Source organism: Tarenaya hassleriana, unplaced genomic scaffold (genome assembly GCF_000463585.1).
Source record: "Tarenaya hassleriana unplaced genomic scaffold, ASM46358v1 Cleome8, whole genome shotgun sequence".
Lineage (NCBI taxonomy): Eukaryota > Viridiplantae > Streptophyta > Magnoliopsida > Brassicales > Cleomaceae > Tarenaya > Tarenaya hassleriana.
Window position 1 is genome coordinate 3,019,578 of NW_010970490.1, and position 25,174 is coordinate 3,044,751.

Sequence of the window (25,174 nt, forward strand, 5' to 3'; positions counted from 1 at the left end):
CCCGCCGCATCGGTGGTGGGTCTGGTCGGAACCATCGTGGGGAGGGAGGCTTGGGGGAGGATTTTCACGGCGAACACGGCGGTGATTGAACTCGCGGCGGCGGTTCTGCCGGTGGTGGGGCTGTGCGAGGTCGGAAACTGTCCACAGACCACGAGCTGTGGGATCCTACGTGGCAGCGCGAGGCCAGGTGTGGGGGCGAAGATCAACTTCTACGCTTTCTACATGGTGGGGGCCCCACTTGCTGTGGTCTTGGGGTTTGTGTTTAGATTAGGGTTTCTGGGATTGTGTTACGGGTTGCTTGGAGCACAGATCGTTTGCGCAATGACCATTTTGACCGTTGTTTACAACACGGTTTGGGAGATAGAGTCGTTGAAGGCTCGGGATTTGGTGGGCAAAATTGGAATTTTACGTGCGGACGATTCGGTATTAGTCAAATGCGAAGAAGGTAGACATTAAATTCTTTTTTTTTGTAATATTCTTCTGAAAAATCTTGTTTAGTATTTTTAATTGTATTCATTTATTAATATGAAATCTTTGTATTTAAAGAGAATCATGTAAAAATATCTAAATATCGTTGTCACGTTACATAATGGTGTGTGTGTATGTATATATATGTCATTGATGTGATGTTGATGGATAGATAGAGATATGTATGCACTACATATAGCGATTTGCATGGAAACGCAGGAGCTCATTGGCCGGAACGCATGTGCAAGCACGTGCATTATTTATTTGGAATCAAAAGACTCTCTGTGCTCTTGTTCATCTTATCTTTTACCACAACAACTATAGCTTCACTTTGTCTATACTTACAATTTTTAGCTTGCCTCTTATATACATATAATCTATATATATATATATATATGTATATATACATATATGCATGTGTGTAGGCAGGGGATTATATAGGAGAAACATATAGGAACACATCATGTTTCATTTCCTTTGTTGTCAACAAATAGAATCACGTTTTAACTTCTATACGTTTAAATAAATAAGGTAATTATTTTAGCAAAATTTATAACACGATCAAATAATATAAACTCTAATATTACTGACACTTTTTGTATTTTTTTTTTATGAAAACTTTTTGTAATTTACTAATATATATATATATATATACACAATAGGTTTAGTTGTATACGGGCTACAGATTTATATTTGTTAATTATGATTATTATTGACGCTAATCCGTTTCATAATTATATATAATATATTGATTGCCTTCCAGAAACTCTCGACCAAATCCCAAAGCTAGCGCTGTTGAAGATGGGCTCAGTCTGGATTTTGCTATTTATTCCAAGCCCATGGTTATGGCCCAATAATTATACGATTATAATATAATTAAATTATAAATTTTAAAATACTTTAACCCGGCACAGTTTAAGATTATTTGAAAAACACGAAAATTTTGAATTCGGATTTTCATGCTTTATCTTAATTTGAGGTTATTTGAAAGAGAAAAAAAAATGCAAAAAATCACATTTTTCCAATAAATTTTGCATCATGATGACTAAAACATTTTCTTGCAATAACTTACATAACCATAAACACTTGTTCAGATTTTATTACCATTTCCCCTCGAACAGCTTTATTAATTTAGATCAAGTAAAAGAGAATAAAAAAAAGACTTTTTTTTTTTTCAGAATCAATATATATAATATATATATAAGCTTAAAGCTTGGAAGCCCGTTGGAGTTCCAACTTGGCAATGGTGCCGAGATGAACCTCGTCGGGTCCGTCGGCTATCCTGAGAGTTCTGGCCGTCGCCCAGAGATGAGCCAAGACGGTGTCCTGGGATAAGCCAGCCGCCCCGTGCACTTGCATCGCCGTGTCCACTACCTTCAACGCCATGTTTGGAGCCGCCACCTGGAATCCGACATTAACACGAACAAATGTGTGATCGGGTATTAACCGAACTAACAGTGAAAAAGACAATTTTGCCCTTAGGTTTTAGAGATGCTACACATAAAGCTAACGGAATCTGTTGAAATTACGGGTTCCAGTTCTGATAACCTGAAAACTTCGATACCCAACCCGAGTCAACTCCTAACATATGATATATTGTAAAAAGCTCGAAATTTCGTATTTAAACTCGAGTTTGGCTGCTTACCCGACCAAAACGGATCCAAGATCAAGTAATATCTTGTGAGACCCGATACGATCGGGTAATCCGAAAACCTTGGGTACCCGACCAATGCGCATCCCTAACTTCTCTCGGATATCTAAGTAGGGTTTTCGTTTTGAGAGGAGAGGAAAACGCTAGATGGTTTGTTTTTGTACCTTGGCCATAGCGATGATTCCGCGGGCTTTTTTATTTCCAAACATATCGAGCTGGTTGGCCGCTTCCAGGACCAACAACCTGGTTCTTTCGAGCTCTACCCGACACTGTATTGTAAGGATCACACCAAAGTTAATGTCTTGTAAGAACAGTTTATGCATTTGTAATTGAACCATAGAGGGATTGTTTAGCTAAATAATACCGAAAAGATTTATCGGGTTTTACCTTGGCAAGATCAGAGAGGAAAGAGCCGTGCTGAGCGATAAACTTCCCGAAAGTTTTTCTGTTAAGAGCCCTTTGAGCCATTAGCTCCATTCCACGCTCTGCCGCACCGATCAGCCTCATGCAATGGTGCAGCCTTCCAGGTCCTAACCTACCCTGATGGAACCCAACCAAACAAAAAAAAAAGGCCTTATAAATATGGTCTATGATACATATAAGTAGCTATTACTCCATGGCTCTGAATCGTTACAGTGAGAAGTGATACCTGAGCAATCTCGAATCCTCGGCCTTCTCCTAGGAGAATATTCTTCGATGGTACGACCACGTTTTCGAAGGAAATCTCGGCATGCCCATGAGGCGCATCATCAAACCCGAATACCGTGAGAGGCCTCTTAACACGAATTCCCGGAGTCTTCATGTCCACTAAGATCATAGACTGTTGCTTATGTTTCGGAGCGTTAAAGTCTGTTTTCCCCTGCGCCCGTTGCAGATAAAACCCGCTTTCAACCAAATTATTTTTTTGACTAGAACTAAACAGATGTATGTACAATTGTATCGTATCGGTATATACGGATAAAGACGAGGAATCACCATGACAATAAGGACTCTGCATCTGGGATCCATGGCTCCACTCGTCCACCACTTTGTGCCATTGATGATGTATGAATCCCCTTCTCTACAAAAGCAATGCAGGGCTTGGTAAGGAGATAATAGCAGAGCAATGTCAATTTCTCCCCCCAAGATTATAAAGATAGTAGAGGAATTGGAGATATGATATTTTGTACGAATAGAAACCCTTTCTCACCTTCTAATGGAACACTCAATATTGGTTGCATCTGAAGATGCAACCTGTGGCTCAGTCATAGCAAATCCAGACCGGATTTTCCCCTCGAGCAGCGGAACAAGCCATTCCGATATTTGTTCTTTGTTTCCGTATCTCAATAGCACCTGCATGATGATACAGATTACAGAAACAGAAAAGAAATACCGAAAAGATAACACTTAGAAGAATGTTAGGCTCTAAAGAAACCGATGAGCAAAGATAAACACTAACCTCCATGTTTCCGGTATCAGGAGCACCACAGTTGAACACCTGAGGGGCCCAAATGGACCGACCCATGATCTCGCAAAGGTAACCATATTCTAGATTAGTGAGGCCCGCACCAAACAACCGATCATATGAATTGCCCGTGAAGTTATGTTTATTGTCAGTAGCTATTAGTTCTCTTGCTCTAGCAGCACTGTCCACCTGCAAAGAACCAAGGATCCATAAGTAGATGACAGAGAATCATTGAGTTTGGAGTACAAGAAAGGGGCATGAAAAGAATACGATACATACCGGTATAAATAAGTTCCACAGGCCTTCTTTCTTTGCTAGCTCCTTTAACCGCTCCTCCTCGGGGTGAACGGTCCAACGAGAATCAGATTGAGCTAGTCTGTAAAACTCGTTTTCCATCGGGTAGATGTGATTTTCCATAAACTTGATCAGTTTCTGCCTCAAATCCGCGACTTTTCTGTTGGGGATAAGCCTCCCGCTTCCATCCACGAGGCTGTCATCCGACCGGTTCATCTCTCTTCCTACTGTATCCCCACATGGCAGGAAACCCATCAAAAGGAATAAGCTTTTGTCTTAAATCGAACGTTGACAGTTAAAATCCAAGGAGATGTGATTTAGACAGTTCCCTCGACAAAAATTGAATATGTACGTCTAATTACCAGATGGAGGGTGTTTGGGAAGGACATTCTCGCGTGCAATATAAGCCAAGGCAGACCCTATAATCTCATTAGCTTGAGTTCCTGTATTCCGGGCACGTTCACCAGCAGAAGCATTACCCTGCACGGTCAATGCTTCCGCAATTTAAAATCCAAAAGTCTTAAGAGAACGGTGGAATCAAACACATTAATTTTCCGGGAAATTTTACCATTAACAATCTATTGTACACCCCGGTGTATATGGAAGCAGCCCGAAACATTGAAAACGCAACGTAGAACTTCCATTCTGCAGCGGGCCATGGTTTACCCTAAATTCATTTGCCAATACACCAAAAATCACATCAGAAACTTGAGCATATAGCATCAGGCCATCAACAAGGAATGATAACTTAGCTCGTATTCAAGTAACTGCATACATGCATAATAGGAATGCAGATTTTAACTAATGAGTCGAAACAGGTCTTACGGAAGCAGAGCAGTATTCTACGAGAAACTCTGGCAGTGAAAGAATCCCTTCAGGAAGTCCGGTTGTTTCCATACCTCTGCCCACATGCTCCTTGTCAAGCTGAACATTCACTATGTAATGCTAAAAACAAAGGCGAAAGATCCATCAGAACAGGAGGAAGTATACAAACATAAATCTGGATTTCTTTGCACGAAGAAACGAGCTTTAGCTTAATTACCAAGCAGCTGTATGCAACATCACACATTTGATTTCCAAGAGTTGATAGTTCCCAGTCAATAATACCAATCACTCGATCCTGCAGTTTAAGTATTTTCCAGTCAGGACTTAGAAACTTTTACAAGGATCAAAGATAGGACAACCTTAAGAGAATCAAACCTCAGAGGGATGAAACACGAGATTGTCTATGCGGAAGTCGCCATGGACAAGGCCTGATGTTGCTCCAGTTGAATCTTCAGCCGGGATGTTTTTGCGTAACCAATAAACCAGCTCAAACATCTTCGGATTCCTCTCAGGCTTACCTTCACTTGTTGAAGCCAAGTATTGTTTGAACCACCTCTCAATCTGAAACCAAACTCCGACTCATTGCTGGATCTTTAACAGGATAACATGGTTAACTAGAACTCACAAACCTGTCTTTTGCAGTAATTGTCTCTCCGGCCATATTTCCCGAGACCAATGGCATCCACATCAGCAGAGTGAAGAAAAGCTAAGGCTTTGGCAGTTGCTCTATAGATTGCTCTCCTCCTTTCAGGCGCTACATTCTTTCCGAAACAAAGAAAACACAATGTCATGCCTTCGGTTCTCGATCATTCATTTTCTCAGACAGAAACTAAATCCGGATTCCCGACAAAAGGGCATACCGGTAATGATGGGTCAATGAAGATACGCCCTTCCATGAACTCCATTATGTAAAACGCTGTTCCAATCACACTCGTGTCGGTGCACAAGCAGAAGACTTTAGGAACAGGTACCAGTGTGTGTTCACCCAATGCCCGAAGAACCTTTACAGCATCGATGAATTAGGACAAAGCCTTTATCTTTATTATAAACAAACCCAAAAGCAATCGCATCGATTCTATGATCGTTTTTTCACTACCCAAAACCTGAAAATCGATTTCTAATTCGCATGAACTCAATCGGGTTTTCCTCAGAGATAAAAAAAGTTTTCGAATCAATCACCTGAAACTCCCTCTCAACCGCATGAGCAGATTGAAGCAGCTTCCCAGGGGGCTTCTTCCTCAAAACGTATCGTTTCAACGAATTTCCCGACCCAACTTCGATCAGGAACGTCGGATTCGATTGCCCATGTCCGAACTGCAAACACAGATCATATTTAATTAGGCCTTTTCCTTTGTACCCAGAGAAAACCCATCGCCGGCGATACCTGAGAGACGGTGAATTGGGAAGGATTCGCCGGGAAGCCAGGGACGTTGCCGGCGGCGAATTGGAGCAAGGCATCGTGGTTAAACCGGTGAGCCGATTGAACACGCGTCACCAGATCGCCGGTGCTGCTCGCCATATTTCTTTGGGTTTTCCGCAAATTCACGACAGAATTACGGAACGAGTTTGGAGACACGAGACAAACACTACCCTATCCTCTTCCTCTCCGAAATTGTAGTAAAAAGTCGATACATATCTGAATGTATATGACTGTAAATATATAGGAGGAGAAGTTCTAATCCTACAAGGAAACCAATTCCTAAAGTAAATTACAATTTAGGTGTATGATTTGTGATTAAAAATTAAAATTAATGAGATAAAGTATAAACCTTCGAATTGATTTGAATTAAATGAAAATTAACCGTATATCTAAATCAAGTTAATCAAAACCCCCTCTCTCTCTCTCTCTCTCTCTCTCTCTCTCTCTCTCTCTCTCTCTTCTTCTTCTTCTTCTTCTTCTTCCTCTTCGCTCTTTGATCGTTCCCGGTCATCTGTTCGTCTACTCGACAAGATGTCTTGTCTTGTCGACCCGACTCGCTCCGGGACCGTTCCCCATCACGACCCGACCCAGGAGATCCGGGACAAAACCCTAGTTTCCGTCGCCGGCAGGTATGTACCTCTTTCCCCTTCTCGGATTCGAAATCTTTCTTCTCACTGTATCGGGTCATTTGATGGGTTTGCGTTTTAGGGTTATTGATCGCTGAGGAGCTTTCTTACAATGTCCCTTCCATTTGGGAATGAGGTTTCTGAGCCTTCTTTGCTCGTAGGTTTGGTTGCGGTTCTGTGAATCATGTATCAAAGTTTTGATTTTTTTTTTTAAAATTCCATTCACTGAATTGATGGGGGAATATTACTCAAATAACCCACTTGGGTCGCAGCAATTTCAGTGTACACCACCGAAAAAAAAAATAAAATTTGCGACCTTATTACGACTAATATATAACTAATATATAACTTATTACGACTAATAAACTACTCTTATTTTAGTTGTATATTAGTTATATATTAGTCGTAATAAGGTCGCAAATTTTTTTTTTTTTTCGGTGGTGTACCCTGAAATTGCTGCGACCCAAGTGGGTTATTAGGGTTAAAAGCCCAATTGATGGGGCTAAACATTTCGTTTTTCTTTTCCCGATTATATATAGATCAGATGATTTTCGTTTTAAAAAAAAAATCTCACTATTAAGTGTTTAAATCGATTTCGGTTTAATTTTATTTCGATCAAAACTCGGTCCGGTTTTAAGTTTTACTCATAAAAATAGTTATTTAAAATTGTTTTTATTATTAGTATAGTTTTTTCGATTTAACAAAAAAAAACTAGGTTACGTGTGGAAGAAAAAAGAAAGAAAGATAATGACAACTCAAGCGGAAGATGAGAGAATTCAAGAAGGTCAGTCATTTACATTCCATCAACCATATTATAAACGGAGAAATCAAGAATCAAGTAAATAGAGAGTTACACAACAAAATTACCCTAAAAAGTTATAATTAGAAGAAAAAAAACTACATGCGTTCCAAAACCAAAAAACAATAAAAAACGCTCTCCTACTTTCAAAACTTTGTACGGGACATTATCAAAAATACCATTACTTTGCTATTTCTATTTCAAGACCTACTCTTGTTACCATGTGACCAATGTGACCGGAATATAGTGTGTTCACATATTGATCTCATTGTTCATAACATTAAATTTATGATGTTTTAATCAAATGATTAGTAAGATATACAAGGTATGAACATAATGAATTAGTGTGATCACCATAAATTTAACGTTATAATCGATAAAATCAAAATGTGACCATATTATATTTCGGTCACATTGGTCACATGGTCACAAGGGTAAGTCTTGAAGTAAAATAGCAAAGTAAGGGTATTTTTGATATAATGTCACTTTGTACTCAACCATTTTGTATTCAACTATCGCTGTAAAAAGCGTTCAATCAAAGCTAAAATAACCCTATAGCTTTTATGCAATTTTCTTATACAAGCATTTCATATAAAGAAAACAAATTTTACGAAATTCCAAAACCGTATTGTTACATCACCTACCAATATTTGAATCCGTGGTTACAAAGGCCAAGAAAAGGAATCAAGCATATATTTTTTTACCACTAAAATGTCCAACCAAGGAACGAGATTACCTCACTTTTTTTTTCTGGTCTCAACTTTGTTGCCTGCTTGGTCCTCAGAATCAGATGAAAGATTTCGCCTTTTGAGGAATGACCCAAACATGGAGTAGGCTTTGGACAAGGATCCTACATTTACCTCACCATAAAAAAAAAAGTTGCTCTTTTGAGAATTCAGCCATAACCTGAGATAAAGCCTTAAACCAGAAAACAGTGACAGAGAAAACCGAAATCAAACAAGAGGGTGCACAAGCAAATCAAAACAGTAAACGCATGAACCCTTTGGGAGATTGCAACTCCAAAGAAACAGGTGCGAATAAATCAAATGAGCATCTGCTTACGCACCATTGCCCACTTCCACGTCCTTCGAAAACATCCCAAGAGGGCATGGCATGTTCATACAAGATCAAATTCTGCAATGCCCTGACAGCTGCTGAGAAAGCAATCCATGTTCCTACCTCCAAAGTCCAACCATACAAGAAAAGGATCAGTGCCAGACAATCTACAGCATCAGAGTTCAGATTTAAGCAATACAACAACACGCGCCCTTTGGATCAACAAGTAGACAGATCAGGCACTGAAAATTAGGCTCAACCACATAATTGGCAACAGAGATGAATGCACCAATCTCCAATCATCGAAAATTTCGATCATTTATCAGCTGAGAAGATAGAGTAGTAATTACAATGTGGTGTATCACCATTCATGTTCCAAGGATGTAAAAGGCCCAGGAGATTGAATGCAAGGGATAAACCAGCAATGAGCGACAGGATGAACTAAGAAAAAGAATGGAACGTGAAATCTAAGGCTGAGTTGCAGATATAACACAGGATATGTACAGTTTTATATACACATGAATAGTGAATACCCTACGCCCACGGAAATAACCCTGAATCGATATTCGATTAAACCAAAATCAATCATCACGAATCATCAGCAAACCGGAGCTAATCTCATGGCCAATTTCTCTCTCTCGCCGTCCGTCAAGATCCTCACTATCCTCTTGAACGCGAAGTGCACGCAGTTCGACAACGCAATCCAACATAAGACCTCGTACACGAACTCCATCGCCGGATCCGACCACGATGGCCGCGAAGGTGATTCATCCCAGTTCCCTCTACCGAATCCACCAAAGTTCCACCCCTTTCCGCCGTCGTTTCCGCTCAAAACCGCCGCTATCACCGTCAAAGAGAAAACGAATGAAATCTCCTCCGTCCTCCGAATCGCCGCAAAACGAAATCCGCCTCGTGCGCCGCTTTTTCCGGTGAAACGTCCGCCGAACAGTCTTGTAAGCGTTGGCTTTCACCCGCGGAGGAGGGATCGAGTCGACCGGGAAAATAACCGCCGGTAATTGGAATCCCCCTCCCGAGGTCTGATCTACAGCAGAATCCGCGGACGAAACATGATTACCAGACGCCAAATCTCCGCGTTTGATGAAAAAATTCCCGAACCCTACGCCTTGCTGCGCGGCAACCACGGAAACAGTATCGGCGATCACAGGGAAGTCCATGATCGAGAGAAATTCCGACAAAAAAAACCCTTCGATTCTGAAATATTCAAGGACGGAAAAGAATCCGAAGCAGCTGTGATCAGATTAGGGATTTTTCTTACCGAAAGAAAAGGGAAAACACGAAAATACATTTGAAACTGGATTCCAACCCGCGGTACCGTATAAATAGGACACGCATCTGCTTTGCGCGTTGAATAGCAGTGCGAGTCTGATAAATTGGGCCCTTATGGGCTTTTATACGTTCAAACTTATTATTGGGCCTACATCTCGGCCCAAGTCTTTTAGGCGTTTTAGAAATTGACAGGTTTCGCCGCTCAATTTAAGGAAATGAGAAGTTAGAAATAGGGGGGGGGGTTAAAGTGATTAACGATTCCGACCTATAGAAAAAATATATAATTAAGTCCACTTTAGACAAATTTGTACACCAAAAATTGGAAATAAATAGTAATGTACTTATAACCATAATTCCTAGGTACGGATTAACTTTTAAAAAATTTGAAGTATCCGATCTCAAAATCCGACGGGGTTGATTCCATTGTGTACAAATATTTGGATTGTGCATATTCCGTGGATATCCCAAATATTTAGATAATCACTAATAGGAAAAAGGTATGGATAAATATATAGTACGGTAAAATTATAAATTAAATATAAAAAATAAATAAATAGATATCTTTATAATTAATTCAAATATGTTATAGTTAAATAAATATCCATGTAACAGGTTTTGATAATGAAAGTTTCAAGTTTTTGACTCATTGGAGGATAAGTAGTTCCATTTTTTTAAAATATAAATTATGCACATACAATGATGATAATAATATATGGAATAATACTCTGCATTTTTTTCTAAACTACAAAGGTTTGCTGAATTCACCTTTGTGACAATTCCGACCCTCGGGTCCTTTCACATGGCCGAAGGCTTTAGTGAAATTAGACATCACAATCAAACATGGTTGACAACATCAGGCAACGGACAAACTCGTTCTTCTTGCCTTGTCTCGGTCCTCGCCTGAAAGCCACGCTTTTCCAATAATTTCTGCCATGGCAAGTTAGATAGATATCGATAAACGGTCCCGAAATCGTTCCTTAAAGAAAACGGGTTAAGGGGCAAATGTGTGTGTGTATATATCTTTCGAGGGTTTGATCATGTGAGGAGGCTTTTGATGCAGGGGCTCCTTTGGCCATGCCGCCATGGATGTATCAGCAAGCGGCTTATTCTTTGAAGGAGGGTTTAACATAAAGGACGAGAGCAGTGGATCAGAATCTATGTTGATCGAAGAAGATCTGAAATTCGAAGAACCGATGAGAAGAGACTGTAAATATGATTCCTGAGGTTCCTTTTTCGGCGAGAGATAGGCAGAAGAACTGTATCCACCTCTGCGCAATCTTCTCCTTCGATCCTGCACGATAGGCAGAAGAACTATATCTTCAAAAAGTTCCAATGTTGTGTTGTGATATGGCCACCGATATCCAATCCCACCCTCTTCGTGCAGACACAACATACCTGAGAAATCAAAGTTGAGAAAGTTTTCACTCAATGTAGCAAAGCTATCAACCAGGAAAGTGATCGAGAAAGCACAAGCTCATTGATAGATAAACCATAAAGAAGAACAAAAGGCATAAGCTTTACCCTGACAAATCCAACGCTGAAGGGATCAAGATCCTACCAATCCCAATGAATGATAAAGGGCAAGCTTTGGAGGAAACGAATCTAAATGGTCGGTAGCTAAATCAGTGGCGGACACCCAAATAACGACAGATTCAGAAGCTTTCCGAGAAATCAAAAGCTACCCTCGTTGTTATAGACCACACTCGACAAGGACTGATATGATACGGTATGATAAATCACATTATCCCATCACAAGAAAGAAAAAAGCATCCTCGTTCTTTCCCAACAGCTTAAGAATTTCCACGGGAACGCAAAGTCTTGAATCTAGATAGAGCTAAACAACAACCTGAGAAAAACAAGGATTTCAACGAATCCTCCTGGACATTTTCTACGGTTCAGGACAGCAATACACGTTGTCAAGTTGACAATCATTACCCCGTTCTTCGCCTCGACGGGATGATCATCATCAATGTGGCAACAGAGCCCAACGACTTCAAAATACTCGGCGCAAAACGGGCAGACAAACTCCGCATCCAGCTCGTCTTCTCCTTCGATTTCCCCGTACCTCCCTCAAATATACAAACCTGCCCAAAATTCCACGGATTATGTCACACCAGAAAACCGCGAAACTTCACAATTAGACCGAAAATTCTCTCAGGAAACACATAGAATCAACGAATTCAAAAAAGACGCGCAAACCTGATCGGGATTGATGATACCCCCCGCGAAGAAGAAGAAGAGGACGAGGAGAAAAAGGAGGGGCGATTAATCCATGAATTCGAGTCCATTTCTTCTGTTTGAGCGCTAAAGAGTACTGAGGAAAGATCACATAGCTGAGAAGAAGATGTTTGCGAATCCCCTCCGAAGAACGCAACCCTAGAACGATGGCAGCCACCAATGGCGCAAAGGCAAACCCCGAGAGAGGGAACTTCCAATGTGAAAGACGGTGCTCAGTCAATTTACAGAAATACCCTCACATTTTTCTATATTTACATAAAATTCCCCCGCAGAGAATCAACCGTTCTTTGACAGGAATAAAACAAAATTAAAAACCAATAATTGTAAAAAATATATAAAAATACGTTAATGATGTTATGGTGTGACGGTTCGGAATCCCGCATGTGATTGGATTGCGATCATTGTCACGCAAATTATAATGCGGGGGGAACGTCAAATATTATGAGGACATCCATTTACAATCCTCTTTAATTTCTGCAACTATAATTGCATATATTCGATAAAATAATGATATCTATAAAAACATTACAAGCCCAAATATAATTGCATATATTCGATAAATAAAACATTTAAAGCTCTTAATTTTCCTCTTGGAAATGCCCATTCTCGATAAGTAAATAAAATAAACGGTATATTTAATTGGCCAACTTTTTCTCTGCAATTGGGCCTGAAATTATTTGACTGCCTTTGATTTGTATGGTGGGTCCAATTTTAAACAAATAAATAAGGAATAATTACGTTTAAAATTTAAAAAAAAAAAATACTTATTGTACTTTTCCGTTTCGGGTCTATATAAAACGTATTTTGTTCTGTTGTCCTTCACATATTCACTACGTAAATGTACAAAAAAAATGATGTATTCCAAAAAATTGAATAGAAATAATTATCTAATTATATTTCCATGCTTATATATTATTTCAGACACTAAAGATGATCGGTCATTTCTACATGCATGGATAAAAAGATAAAATCTATATAATAATATATATAGGGGCATAAGCATTCACTTACCCCCAATTTTTTTTTTTAGCATTACGACTTTTAGTTTTAAACTTAAGAAATTTCTACAATAAATAAAATGGTAAGAGTTTTTTTTATAAAAATATATATATATATATATATTATATATCTGCTATTATACTATATATGCGGCCACGCACAATGACCGAATAACGTAACAGAAAAATATTAATTCGTACAACTATTTCGTATCAATGCAACACGACATATATTTGGATTTATCAGAGGGAATCTGCGACTGCAAACGATAATACGACACATGAAAAGAAAGGTACCCAAAATCAAAATCATTATTTATACGTAGACTTTTTTTTTGGATAATTATTGCAACACTTTTGTCGGTAACTATTTCGTGTGTATATATATAGGTAAATAAGGACCCCAAAATTTAGTAATAAAAAACACTTTTTATATATTCTTATCATAAATTAATAAATATTTTCATTTAAATATGATAATTATTAAGTATAGATAACTATTATAATTTTACATAAAACAATTATTGGATACTGATCACATTACATACATTACATTTAACAATTAACATCTGAAAAATGTAAATCATTGTTATATTTTAACCTCAAACACAGACTTTAGGTTATATATAGAAGTTAATAACTAAAAAAATAATTATATATATATATATTATCACTTATCTTAAAATATTTACATCGTATTATATGTATTATGTATAGGTAAAGATGTGGACAATTTTGCCAACTAACGCCGACGAAGCTTTTGTCTCCTTTTCTCTCCTTTGAGTTTGATAGATACCATTCCTTTCATTCATTGTTCAATCACATTCCATAAAAAGCTTATCTTAAATTTCATTACCAATGTTTTTTTAACATGCAATTTGGTGGTTAGTTTTCCATTGTATACCATCGAGATTCACATATCATCTCCTATACATATACTCTGATTAATGCTAAATACGTCAGTTTTTTTTTAATTTAATATTTTTGTTTGTATATGTTTTGTTTCCGATTTTTTTTTTGGTGTTTTATTGAAAATTACACATATTTATTTTTTATGTTCGTTTTCAATTTAATTTCAATTATATTTAGATTGGATGTAAAATCAGTTTTTCTAAAAAAAATCATTATATTTAACAATATGTTCCTTTTCTTTTCGTTTTATTATTTTTTTATTTTTAATGTTAGTTGGCATTCGATTCGAAATTAATTCGTTTTAATTTCTTAAAAACCATATCTAATAGATTTTGAGAACATTTTCCATTAAATGAAACTATTGTGTTATGCTTTGTTAGAACAAGGTGGTTCATGAACTAGTTCGTTTGTTACCCAAATTGGTTTTAAAAAAAAATGCTCGATTTAATCGAACATTTGTAGATTTGGATTTTCACGAAGTCTCTTAAAAAAAACATATAAATACAATTTAATATTATTTATATATGTAAATTATAATATTATATAGATATATATATATATCTGTATTTTATTTTTTCTCTTTTGTTTTACGTTAGTCAACTGTTTTAACCATGTGTTGAAATTTTGTCCAAAAAAAAAGTGAGAGAGTGAGCGACGAAACTTCCTTCACTATCACGTCACCTCATGGTCCTGCCACGTAATCATCCATCCAACCAGTCATAAACCTCCACGTGTGAAAGCTTGCCAGAAAAGTCAAGCCCCACTATGATGACCGCAACGTTTGTTAGAGCTCCCTTTTCCCAACCCTACTCGCTTCACACGGCCGCCACGGGATCTCTACCGAGGACAAGGGTATTATCGTCATTTACAATATCTCTCAAATGAAATGACGAAATTACTCCCGCCACTCGGTGCTAATAACACACCTTCGGGTTAATAGTAAAACATGTCCGCATCACCTTTTCCGGTATTTCACAATTTTTCTTGAATATGAAAAAAAAATAAACTTTTTTTTGGTAAATAAAAAAAATAAACTTTCCTAAAACAAAAAGACATTTACATAATTATATAATTTAAATTCGCAATAATAATAATAAGAAGGACTCTTGATCATCTACGCTCTCTCTCTCTCTCTCTCTCTCTCTCTCAATCTGTGAAAATTTCATGAAACACAGTTTCTGAATCTGCGTTCTTCGTCGATATTAAGGTTTCTGAAAATGGAGGAACTCAGAATCTCCGGTCTGTTGTCGGCTGCTCTTCTCATCCTGCTTCTGTCACTGCCACTTTCGGTTACTTCGGCGGTGACGTCATCAAAGGAACAAGTCTCCTGCACAATGTGCACTTCTTGCGACAACCCATGTAACCCTAACCCGTCTCCTCCTCCGCCTCCGCCTCCGGCCATCACCACCGCCGCCTGCCCTCCCCCGCCTTCTCCCCCGAGCTCCAGCGGCGGCGGTTATTACTATTCCCCTCCACCGCCGTCTCAGTCCGGCAACAAGTACCCTCCTCCTCCTCCTTACGGCGGCGGCGGTGACGGATACTATTATCCGCCGCCGTACTACGGCAATTATCCGACTCCGCCTCCACCGAATCCGATCGTCCCTTATTTCCCGTTTTACTATCACATCCCTCCGCCGGCGGCTTCCGGGTCGGATCGGATCTCGGGTCTGCTGTTCTCTTATGCGCTGTTTCTCGTCTTGATCTGTTTGGTTTGACGGAAAATTTATCAGGTATTTCCGGGAAAATCAGGAAGAATGCCGTAATAATGTCGCAGATTCGACGGATCTTGCAAGCGATCTGAAGGTTAGATGAATGTTGGATCCAGTGAACACATGTTCTAGTTCCCTTCGATCTATATCCCTTTTCTTAACTTTTTTTCTCCCTTCAACTTTACTAAATTAATATTTTCTTTTTTTTCCGACAATTTGTATTTAGTATGTTTCTTGCTAATTAAAATTTTAATTTTCCGTTGATAAAAAATAAATAAATAAATAGTGAAATCGTAGTTATGAAGTTTTATTTTTCGAGTTTATTACAGTCACTTCACTTAATTAAGCTGTCGGTGGCTTTACTTCCTCAACTGTGAACGTGATGTCTTTCTCCGATTATTATCTGTTTATTTAACTAATTATGCCTTCTTTTATTACCTAATTAGTCAAACAATGCTTAATTATTACATCTAGAAATCGTGACCGTTATTATTGTCATCACCAAAACAATTTTATTAGCTTATTTTGCATGTGATTATTATTATCATTGCTCATTAAATTATCATGGAGTCGTAGAATTTTACTAAACAACTAAATGAGATGCATAATAAGTTGAGGTGGTCATTTCCTATTTGCATTTTTCATTGTAAAAAAGTATATTTGTTTGTTGTTTTTTTAATTTAATTTCGGTGTAATTATAATTTTATTGGGGGAATCAGAATCAGTATTTACCTAAAAAAATATGCAATTTTAGTTTTGTTATTTGATTTTGTTATTCCATTACTCACTCATTTAATAGTATCTGTTTAAATTAATTTTATGTTTAATTTAAATATAATTACATATTATTTACTACGGTTTATTGAAAAATAATCATTCAAAAAATGGAGGAATCCTAGGGTTGTCATCGGAGGAAAGATCTAGTACATCTCGACACACCGTAAGATCGCTATAGAACCAATGAGATTGGAGCGAATGAAACATCTAGAATCCCCTCTGACTGTACTCATCGGCGGCTACTGTAAGACACGAGTTTTACTCCCACTGACATCGACCATTTATCGTATCTTTGTTCTAGTTTTATTTATTATTCTATTTTTATGCAAATAATAATAACATCAAACATATGAATAATTTTTTAAAAATAAATATAATTATGTCGACATCGAGAATTCATCAAAAAGTGAAAAATATTAGCTGTATAGCACATCATGTAACGGGATTTTAGGGGCCCAACAGCCAATCCCACCACCTACCGGTTAGGTGATTAAAATTCCGGTATGATTCGGTTGAACCGGTTGATATAACCGGAACATAAGATAACTTCGGTTAACTATTGAGTCATTCAACACATCACCTCCCAAATCTCACTTAGAATTGTAAACCGGTTCTTTCATGGCCATAAAATTTCAATCTAAACATAGTAAATTAAAAACCGTAATTGAACGATTACCCAAAGATACAACACTTAAAACCGGTATACACTTTTCTGGTTCTGAATTGTTATACCGAGCCGGTTTATCATTTATCTGATGTTTGGATAAAAAAAAATGAATTCCCACTTGTATTTGTTGGGCTAGGCCCATTAAAGAAGTATGGGCCATGTATTGGGCTTAAAGTGCAATAAACTTTTTCCTTTTTTGTTTACTTTTGCAGCTTCTTTCTGGTTTGCAAGGCCTTTTAGCCTTAACTTTTTTTTTTTCAAAGGTATTTTCTCTCTCTCAAAACTTCAAGAAATCAAAGCGAATAAAAGTAGTTTATTAGAATTAGTTCTAAATATAGAAAGAAATTGACTAAGAAACAATTAAATATAGAAAGTTTTTTTTTTCCTGTTACAAACTTTAAAAACATGAAAACATACGATCAAAATTAATATTTATTCAAACCGAAATGAGTTATATCGTCTACAAAGATAACTTATCCAAATCTTTTCAAAATAATATTGGGATATATATAGTAAATTTAAAGGCCATTAATACATAGTAGTAAACAATTTAAGCATATATATATATATATATATGTATATATATTGATGTAAGTGTAAGTGGTGAAATTGTAGATATAGGGTGGTACCTATCTTTTGCCCTATATTCAGACCAACATGAACCCTACCAAATCCAAGTTGGATTGAATTTTCTGCATACTTGGCGCCCACATATCCAAAATGGAATAAATTATATTCCATTTGAGAACATTTTTAAAATTTTGCTTTTTGCTATTGATAAAATAAATTCAGCTTGGACGAGAAAAGTAGTTAGGGATTTAGACATTTCAATTTATGTAGACAATCAAATTGATCTACATAATTATGTGTTATACAGAACATGAAATGGAATTAAAAAACAGACAGAAGTTTGTTAAGACTAAATTAATAGAAAATGAAATAAACTAAAATAGTGAGATGAAAAGAATATTTTTATAATTAAAAAAAAAAGATAACAATTAAAAGTTTTAAAATAAAAGTTTTTCATAAAAACTATATCTAAATCAAAACATCGTAAAATCCAAACCAAACAAAGAACTAATATAAAAATCAAATAATACAATTTTTTGAATAACATGAAAAAACTTAAACTAAATTTAATAAATTTTTAAATATTCACACGAAAGAAAATCTAGAAAAGTCGTTCAAAAAAGCTGAGCTTAATGAGCAGCAGCAAATGGCCGCAATAACAATATTGTTCTTATTTTGAAAATTCAAATATTTAGTTGTATATTGTAAATAAAATAATTCGTTAAATCGAACAGTTTACTGTGGATGACAGATGGCACGCCCCACTTCTGTCCCAATGAAGACAAAATTTGAAAAATATAATTGTAAAAAAATAAAAATAAAAATCCAAACATAATCTCATTCAGATTCTTCCATCATCTTCTTACATTTTCAAAAAAATCCACCTCCAAATCGTAGAAGAGAGATACAGAAGAGTTAATCGAAGAACACATAAACGAACGAATTCCAACGAGAAGAGGGTAAGGTTACAGATTCTGATTCGTCAGCTACCAGAGAAATTCAAAAAACCCTAATTTCTTCCTTATTAACCACCACCGCCTTCTTCCTATCGTCCTTCAATGGCGCATCCACGACCACTAAGCGTAAACAGAGCCGTACGAGAGAGCCATGAGCAGTACGGCGGCTTGCTCTTCTTCGCCGAGCTTCCGCCGCTGCCTCTCCACCGTCGATCTCTGCATCATCACATCTCTACCCAGCTCCATCAGTCTCTGCTTCAACGAATCACCGATCTTAGGGTTTCTGTTTTGATTCCCACCGGAACCACCTTTCCTCAGCTTCTTATCCGCCGATCCCCCACCACCGGCGGCGGCGGCGATTACCGCCCGTCTCTTCTTCCTGCTCCTGATCCCGCACGCGTTGCACAACGACTGCACAAAAGTGGAGCGAATCCGATCAGATCGGCGTCAGATCGTTGAAGAACAGAAAGCGGATCGGATCGGATTTGGGATGAATTGGGATTAGGGTTTACCTTTGGGCCGGCGGGACCGCCTCGCCACAGAGGGGTTTTGCTCGTACCGCAATCGGCACAAGTTTTCTTCGCCTCGCTCCTCGTCTCGTTGATGACACTTCCATTGCTGCTACTGCTGCTGCTGCTTTTGCTCTCTTCGTTTGAATCTAGAGCTGAGCACTTCCTCTTCATGGCTTCCGAATCCAATACCTAAAACGAGACACCGAATAGGGGAAAAATAAACACTGCGATCAGCTTCATAGATCATCATGATCAAACATGATAAACAGAGCACAGAAACAGATCACTCACTTTCTCGCTGGGATCTAGCATTTTCGCCTCGGATTTAGTAATCTGGCCCAAACCCAGAGCGTGGAAAGGACTGATCGGTCTGGGTTTTAGGTTTCGATCGAAGCCGACGAAGTACTAGGCGGTGATCTCGGCGATCGGAATCTAGGGTTTGAAAGCAGAGACCGGAGGAACGAAAAGGGTGCCACAAACTCGTGGGGAGAGAGAAGAACGATGTGGAGAAGGATCAAAGAGAGGATCACGCCTACATGCAGAGGACTAGAGGGAGTTGCGAGAGAGTGTAAATGTCAGAGAATGAGAGAGAGAGAGAGAGAGAGAGAGAGAGAGAGAGAGATTTCAAAGAATCGAACCGACAGACACCGCACGCAGCAGATCTAAACCACGCTATATAAATTGGTCGTAAAAACCCTAGCCTTTCAAATAGAAATGACGTAAGTACCCCTGAACTCGTGTTCTATTAGCGACATTGCCACCCGCCAAACCCAGAAGGGAAAAAAAAAGAGGGGCTCTTTTTTTTTTTTGTGTTGTAATGAATTGGCGAAAGAGAATGGCGCCATTTGACTGATTTTGAGCCGGCAATTATAGTATACAGTAAGAGTACTGTACTTCTGTGGTCAATTGTTCACGTGTCTCCGATCACAGCCGTTGGCTTAAGATTCGTAGGATCATTGTCAGTAGAGATTCAGGCATGACAGACCAGTAGTGTCCACGTCACTCGAAACATAAAAAATTACAAATAATCAAGTTATTATTATTATTATTGTTATTATATTAATAAATTTCCCTTTATTTAATTAATCGGTCGACGAATTTAGTTATGGAATGTGAAATTGACCGTTAGATATAAACAAAACAAAAGAAAACTGAAATCATACATACACTGAATTTCCACCACACTTTTGTTCAGAAAATGTATTTCTATTATTACACGTTTATTGAAAAAAAGAACTCGTGCCGGTCAAATTATTAAAATACAATGCATCATATGGATTCAATAATTTCGATAATTATTATCCCGAGAACATAATTTAATTCATAATCCATATGAGATTTTTAATATTTCTCACTTTTGTTAACAGAATCTACACAACCAATATGTAAATATAATAATTTAATATATATCATAATTTGATATGTACTCCTCATAATATATTTACTGATAGACATGTATTGCTCAAGATATCAATAAATCAAAATGCTAAAAGACTTGTATTTATGTATCATAATTATTAGCCTATTATAAAGTTTATAGTGTAATGAAGAGGTAATCATTACCTGAACCCACTCCAAAATATTGGGATATCCAAATATTTGGATCCGTAGCAAAGAGATTTCAAATCAATTCACAATTCCCAAATAATTAGCATCTACTTGATATAAAAAAAATTTCATCCATCTCGATTTGAGAACTGTCCAAACGAGGTTAGTGATGTAAAACGGGTTGATTGGGTTCTATCCAATTCAGATCAATTCGATCCAACTCGTTTTTAAACTCAAAACGTTGCGGCTCAAATTTACGGAATAGAAAAATTTGTTCGGATCAAATCTAAATCAAGATAAAATAAAAATATTAAATATAATTTTAAAAATATTAAAAGTAATAAAAATATTAAAAAAATTGTCGATAATTGGTTTGTGATGAGTTAGATCCGCAACGAACTAATTCATTCAGCTCGCTTTTTTCGAATTCAAATTTTTTAAATCCAACTCGAAAAATATGGAGTGACTCGCAAGACATCCATTTCGACATCACTGAGCCATTAAGGTTAACATTAACAGTAAACTACAAAGTCCTAATTGTCTTCCCCAAAACAGTATTTGTAGTAGCAAGTAGGGGTTGATGTGATGATATTTATGAACCGAAATGTGAGAAAAAGCAAATAATAAAAGCCAATTCAAAGCTCATTTACTAATTCAAATTGCATTTAACACATTGTCAAAAAAAGAAAAGGCTTAAAGTTAAAGTTAAAGGTTGGTGTGATGCAATGTATATACATATATACATATATATATCCCGACAATAACAATCGAATGACATATATTTCTGATTTTAGTTATATTTGCAGGCCTTTTATATTTTTGTAACAATTATGTTATTCGGTTTTAACATTGATTTTCGGTTTAATTCAGCTTTTTTCAAATTTGATTCGATTAAAAAGTTTTGTTACCCTTAGAAATTTTATTCCCTCGTTTTTTTAATTGTCAATATTCAACTCGAACTCTTGAATTTGACCAATTTAACTACTTTTAAGAAAAACTCCAACAATATATAACTTTTTTAATATAGATGCAATTATAAGGTGAAGTGTATATATATATAAGTCTATTAGGAAATGGAAAGATTACATCAAAGATTAGTAGAGCCTTGTGATCATATGATGCAACACTTCGTTCCACAAGATCATCACACGATGTGAATGATTTGGTCGTTAAGTAAAATAATGCGTCCCGCCATAAATGAAAAACAAATAAAAAAAACCGTTGTTTAAGGTAGCCGGTTAAATCACAAGTCAAAAAGGTAAGCGGTCTAATTATTAGTGAAACCCTCAACTACCCTTTCTTCTTAAAGCTCTTTACACTAAACAAAAACAAAAATCTATATAAAAACTCGGGGAATTAGTGGGGACCTTACAAAATTAGGAGAGGGGGGCCATCGAAACGCAGCGTTTTATACCTACAAGAAGAAGAGTGCAGTATCTATCTCCCGACTCTCAAAAATTCACCTCAACTCTGTAATTTTTATGACCCAACCCCTCCGAAAGACCTCGGAAAACCAAAAAACAGAGGACGGCCTACCCGATCCCGATTCTGATCCTGACCCAACAGGACCCGATCCAACCTTTATCAATACCTTCACAGTTCCTACGGTTTTTGACAAATTAGCCGGGTTGGAGTTTTTTTTCTTGTAGTTGAGAGAGTATTTTGCCGTTCAGACAAAGTTGAATCCACCAGAGGGAACTAAAACATTGTTCACTCCAAACTGGAATCTTGAATTAGGCAATGTCTTGTCATCATCATCATCATCATCGAGCCAGTACATCTCGAGGATCTTGACAGCCTTCTCATAGATCTTGATGTTGTCGTGGCTCTGCAGGTTCTCAATCTTTTCCAGTCCATCTGCTTAACAGTTTGCGTCTCCTCCCGTATGGCCCGAGTCCTTCTCTGCCTCTCCGACCTTCAAAACGTTCTCCAGCCCTTCCATAGAGACCGTGATGATCCTTGGATCCGGGCAAACCAGCAGTTCACACAATGGTTTTATGCATCCTTGTTCCACCAAATACCTGATGTTTGTATTACACCAAAATGGTAATAACCGAAACATCATTAAGGAAAACCGAACAAAAGTATAAAACAGAGAGAGAGAGACGTGCTTGATTTGATCATGAGAACCACCCGAGATGGCGTTTGAAATTGCCCATGCTACTTCTCTCTTTATGTCGAATTCAGCGTTCTGAAGCAGATTGATCAATGGGGCAACTAATCCAGCATCAATCACGGTCTGCAATCATTTAAAGAACAATAAAATAACTGATAGACAAGTATATGAACAGACCAAGCTACATTACATCTTTACTTGTCCCCAGAAGCAGACCCATCTTATGCAACACGGGTAGAGACATGCAATGAACGAGTAGAAACTGCTCACCTGGATCTGTTCCCTGTTGCCAGCGGTAATGTTCGAAATAGTCCAGCAAGCTTCCTTCTCTATGCTTTTCTTGTAGTTTTGTGTAAGGAGATGTGCAAGGCAGGGCAGAGCACCATTCTCGATCACCCACTGGAGAAGAAGAAGTTCAAAGGAGTTATTTCAATGACTAAGGTGTAAACTATATGAATTAACGCCTTTTTCAGTTATATAATCACTCATAAGAAAGAATCATATTTTGGAATATTACATTCTCATATCACTTGTCTGCTTACCACAGTAGCATCAGACACAAGAAACAACGATTAAACCAGATGCTATTATTGCCATAGTGAATTCAACATCAATTTCGATGATATGTTGCATATCGTTTGTTATTGAAGTAGGATCCATACTTGATGCTACGAATGGTTCACCAGCAGAGTTGACGAAGATCACGGCACTGCGGTGAATCACCAATAACAAGTCCCAACGCCCATACAGCCTACACGTCCATAAAAAGACATACTCAGAACAAGTGTGATCATGCTATTGTTATTATCTCCCCCACTAAAATATTAGACAAACACAACCACTGCAAGAACCATACATTCTCGCGGACATCATTACTGGGGGAAGCAAGAAGCTGGGCAAAGATTGGAACAGCCCCGGCCCCCGTGATCAATCACTACTTTTGTGTGCTCCGAGGTTCCAGCAATGTTTGTAAGCGACCAAGGAGCTTCAAACGAGTGATGGACATAGAAGATCAGAACTGGACAATGACAATGACAACAAACATCAAAAAGACAAGAGAAAGACACTCTCTGACCTGAATCTGGGGGAAATCACCCTTCTCAAGAAACTTAACCAACAAAGGCACAACTCCAAATTGTATCACTTGTTCAATAGGAGGATTTCTCTCTAAACAGATACAATAATACCCACAGCAACAGAGGTAAAAGGAAGACAATTCAGCAATGATAAAACAGAATATGATCTAAATCAAATAATCGAACCAAACAAACAAACGTAAGTACCGATAGACAGAAGCTTCCGGAACTGAGTAATGGACTCTAGCTGCAATGAAGGGTCATCTGACAAAGCTCCAGCAACCATAACCGGCAAGATATCGAATTGCAAATATGTAAAGTCAGAGTCAGAAATAGGAAAAATTCACAATTCCAGTATTTTTTTTAAAAGCACTAAACCGTAATCTAAATGCCCAATCAGAGCTAAACAATCGGATCCCAAATGAATCCCTAAACCACACACACCAGAAGCCAACAACACGTAAGACCGAAGAAACTGAGAATTACCTTCTTCCGACGGCGGCGGCTTGAGAGTCGGCAGCGGCTGGAACTTGCATACCTTCGCGGCGCTTCTTCATCAAGTTCTCCTCGCGTTTGTTCTTCCGGATCTCCACCATGTTATCCTCTCTCCTCCTGCGACCCTCCTCCGCGTCCACCGTAACCTTGTACCGGTTCCGTCGAACCTCCGCCTTCGCGTTCAGCCTCAGCGACATGGTTCCTCGTCTTCTAACTCTCGACGATGGGAATAGAAGCGAAGCTCAATTCAAAGATCAAAGTATACACACACACATGCTTGGAGGTGTATGCATCGATCGACGTAGTAGAGAAAGAGCCCTAGAAATCTTGAAAATTGGGGGCTGAAAATGAGAGTGTGTTAGTAGAGGGGGAAAGGGGAGAAGGCAAAGCAACAAAGGAGTTTGAATAGTTGAATTCAATGGCTGTTTTTGCTGAATTTTAATTAACTATTAATATACAATTAATCACTATCCCTATTAGTTAATTAATTAATTACCACGTTTTCCAATTATTTGCAAATTGATGACTTAAATGTGAAGCAGAATTCATTTTAGATGTCGAAATCCGAATTAGTTTTCCAAAATTGAAACTAATATTGAATTAGTGTTTACACTCGATCTATGTTATATATCAAAATGACCATTTTGGTTATTAATCAAATAGTCGAATCAAAACGAATTAAATAACATATAACCATAATCGAACCGAATCCGACATAAAATTGAACGAT

The 25,174-nt window shown here is 37.7% G+C and overlaps 4 protein-coding genes, 1 long non-coding RNA gene and 3 pseudogenes across 6 annotated transcripts in view; 3 read left to right on the plus strand and 5 right to left on the minus strand.

Annotated features, from left to right (window-relative positions):
* The window catches only part of LOC104802694 (protein DETOXIFICATION 55-like), a 2,502-nt gene extending 1,912 nt beyond the window's left edge, over positions 1-590 (plus strand). The window contains exon 4 of the mRNA XM_010526417.2: positions 2-590. Within this exon, the coding sequence (XP_010524719.1) occupies positions 2-456 (455 nt within the window). The 3' untranslated portion in view covers positions 457-590. The remainder of the gene's footprint in view (position 1) is intronic.
* A 903-nt stretch (positions 591-1,493) lies between these two features.
* Positions 1,494-6,304, minus strand: LOC104802695 (probable acyl-CoA dehydrogenase IBR3). 2 transcript variants are annotated; one of them, XM_010526418.2, is made up of 17 exons: positions 6,067-6,201; positions 5,862-5,996; positions 5,543-5,683; positions 5,312-5,443; positions 5,058-5,243; positions 4,900-4,977; positions 4,683-4,802; positions 4,426-4,524; positions 4,220-4,337; positions 3,843-4,084; positions 3,558-3,752; positions 3,309-3,451; positions 3,095-3,179; positions 2,769-2,978; positions 2,507-2,659; positions 2,284-2,388; positions 1,494-1,869 (listed from the first exon to the last, which is right to left on the minus strand). In XM_010526418.2, the coding sequence occupies exons 1-17, from the start codon at positions 6,199-6,201 to the stop codon at positions 1,675-1,677; spliced, it is 2,472 nt and encodes an 823-aa protein (XP_010524720.1). In that variant the 3' UTR covers positions 1,494-1,674. The 2 variants fall into 2 exon arrangements, with proteins under 2 accessions (XP_010524720.1, XP_010524721.1); XM_010526419.2 differs by having other exon boundaries at positions 1,582-1,869; positions 3,843-4,081; positions 6,067-6,304.
* LOC104802696 lies at positions 6,225-6,958 on the plus strand. Its single transcript, XR_770084.2, has 2 exons — positions 6,225-6,731; positions 6,811-6,958. It is a non-coding gene; the product is annotated as an uncharacterized LOC104802696 (long non-coding RNA).
* Positions 6,959-8,877: 1,919 nt separating this feature from the next.
* Positions 8,878-9,871, minus strand: LOC104802697 (annotated as a pseudogene).
* A 710-nt stretch (positions 9,872-10,581) lies between these two features.
* Positions 10,582-13,918, minus strand: LOC104803102 (annotated as a pseudogene).
* A 1,203-nt stretch (positions 13,919-15,121) lies between these two features.
* LOC104802698 (formin-B-like) lies at positions 15,122-15,936 on the plus strand. The gene has a single exon (XM_010526421.2). The coding sequence runs from the start codon at positions 15,236-15,238 to the stop codon at positions 15,731-15,733; it is 498 nt and encodes a 165-aa protein (XP_010524723.1). The 5' UTR covers positions 15,122-15,235; the 3' UTR covers positions 15,734-15,936.
* A 2,617-nt stretch (positions 15,937-18,553) lies between these two features.
* Positions 18,554-19,841, minus strand: LOC104802699 (GATA transcription factor 15-like). Its single transcript, XM_010526422.2, has 3 exons — positions 19,501-19,841; positions 19,210-19,398; positions 18,554-19,108 (listed from the first exon to the last, which is right to left on the minus strand). Exons 1-3 carry the CDS (start codon positions 19,519-19,521, stop codon positions 18,818-18,820), a joined length of 501 nt encoding a protein of 166 aa, XP_010524724.1. The 5' UTR covers positions 19,522-19,841; the 3' UTR covers positions 18,554-18,817.
* A 2,125-nt stretch (positions 19,842-21,966) lies between these two features.
* LOC104803103 lies at positions 21,967-24,641 on the minus strand (annotated as a pseudogene).
* Positions 24,642-25,174: the final 533 nt, after the last annotated feature.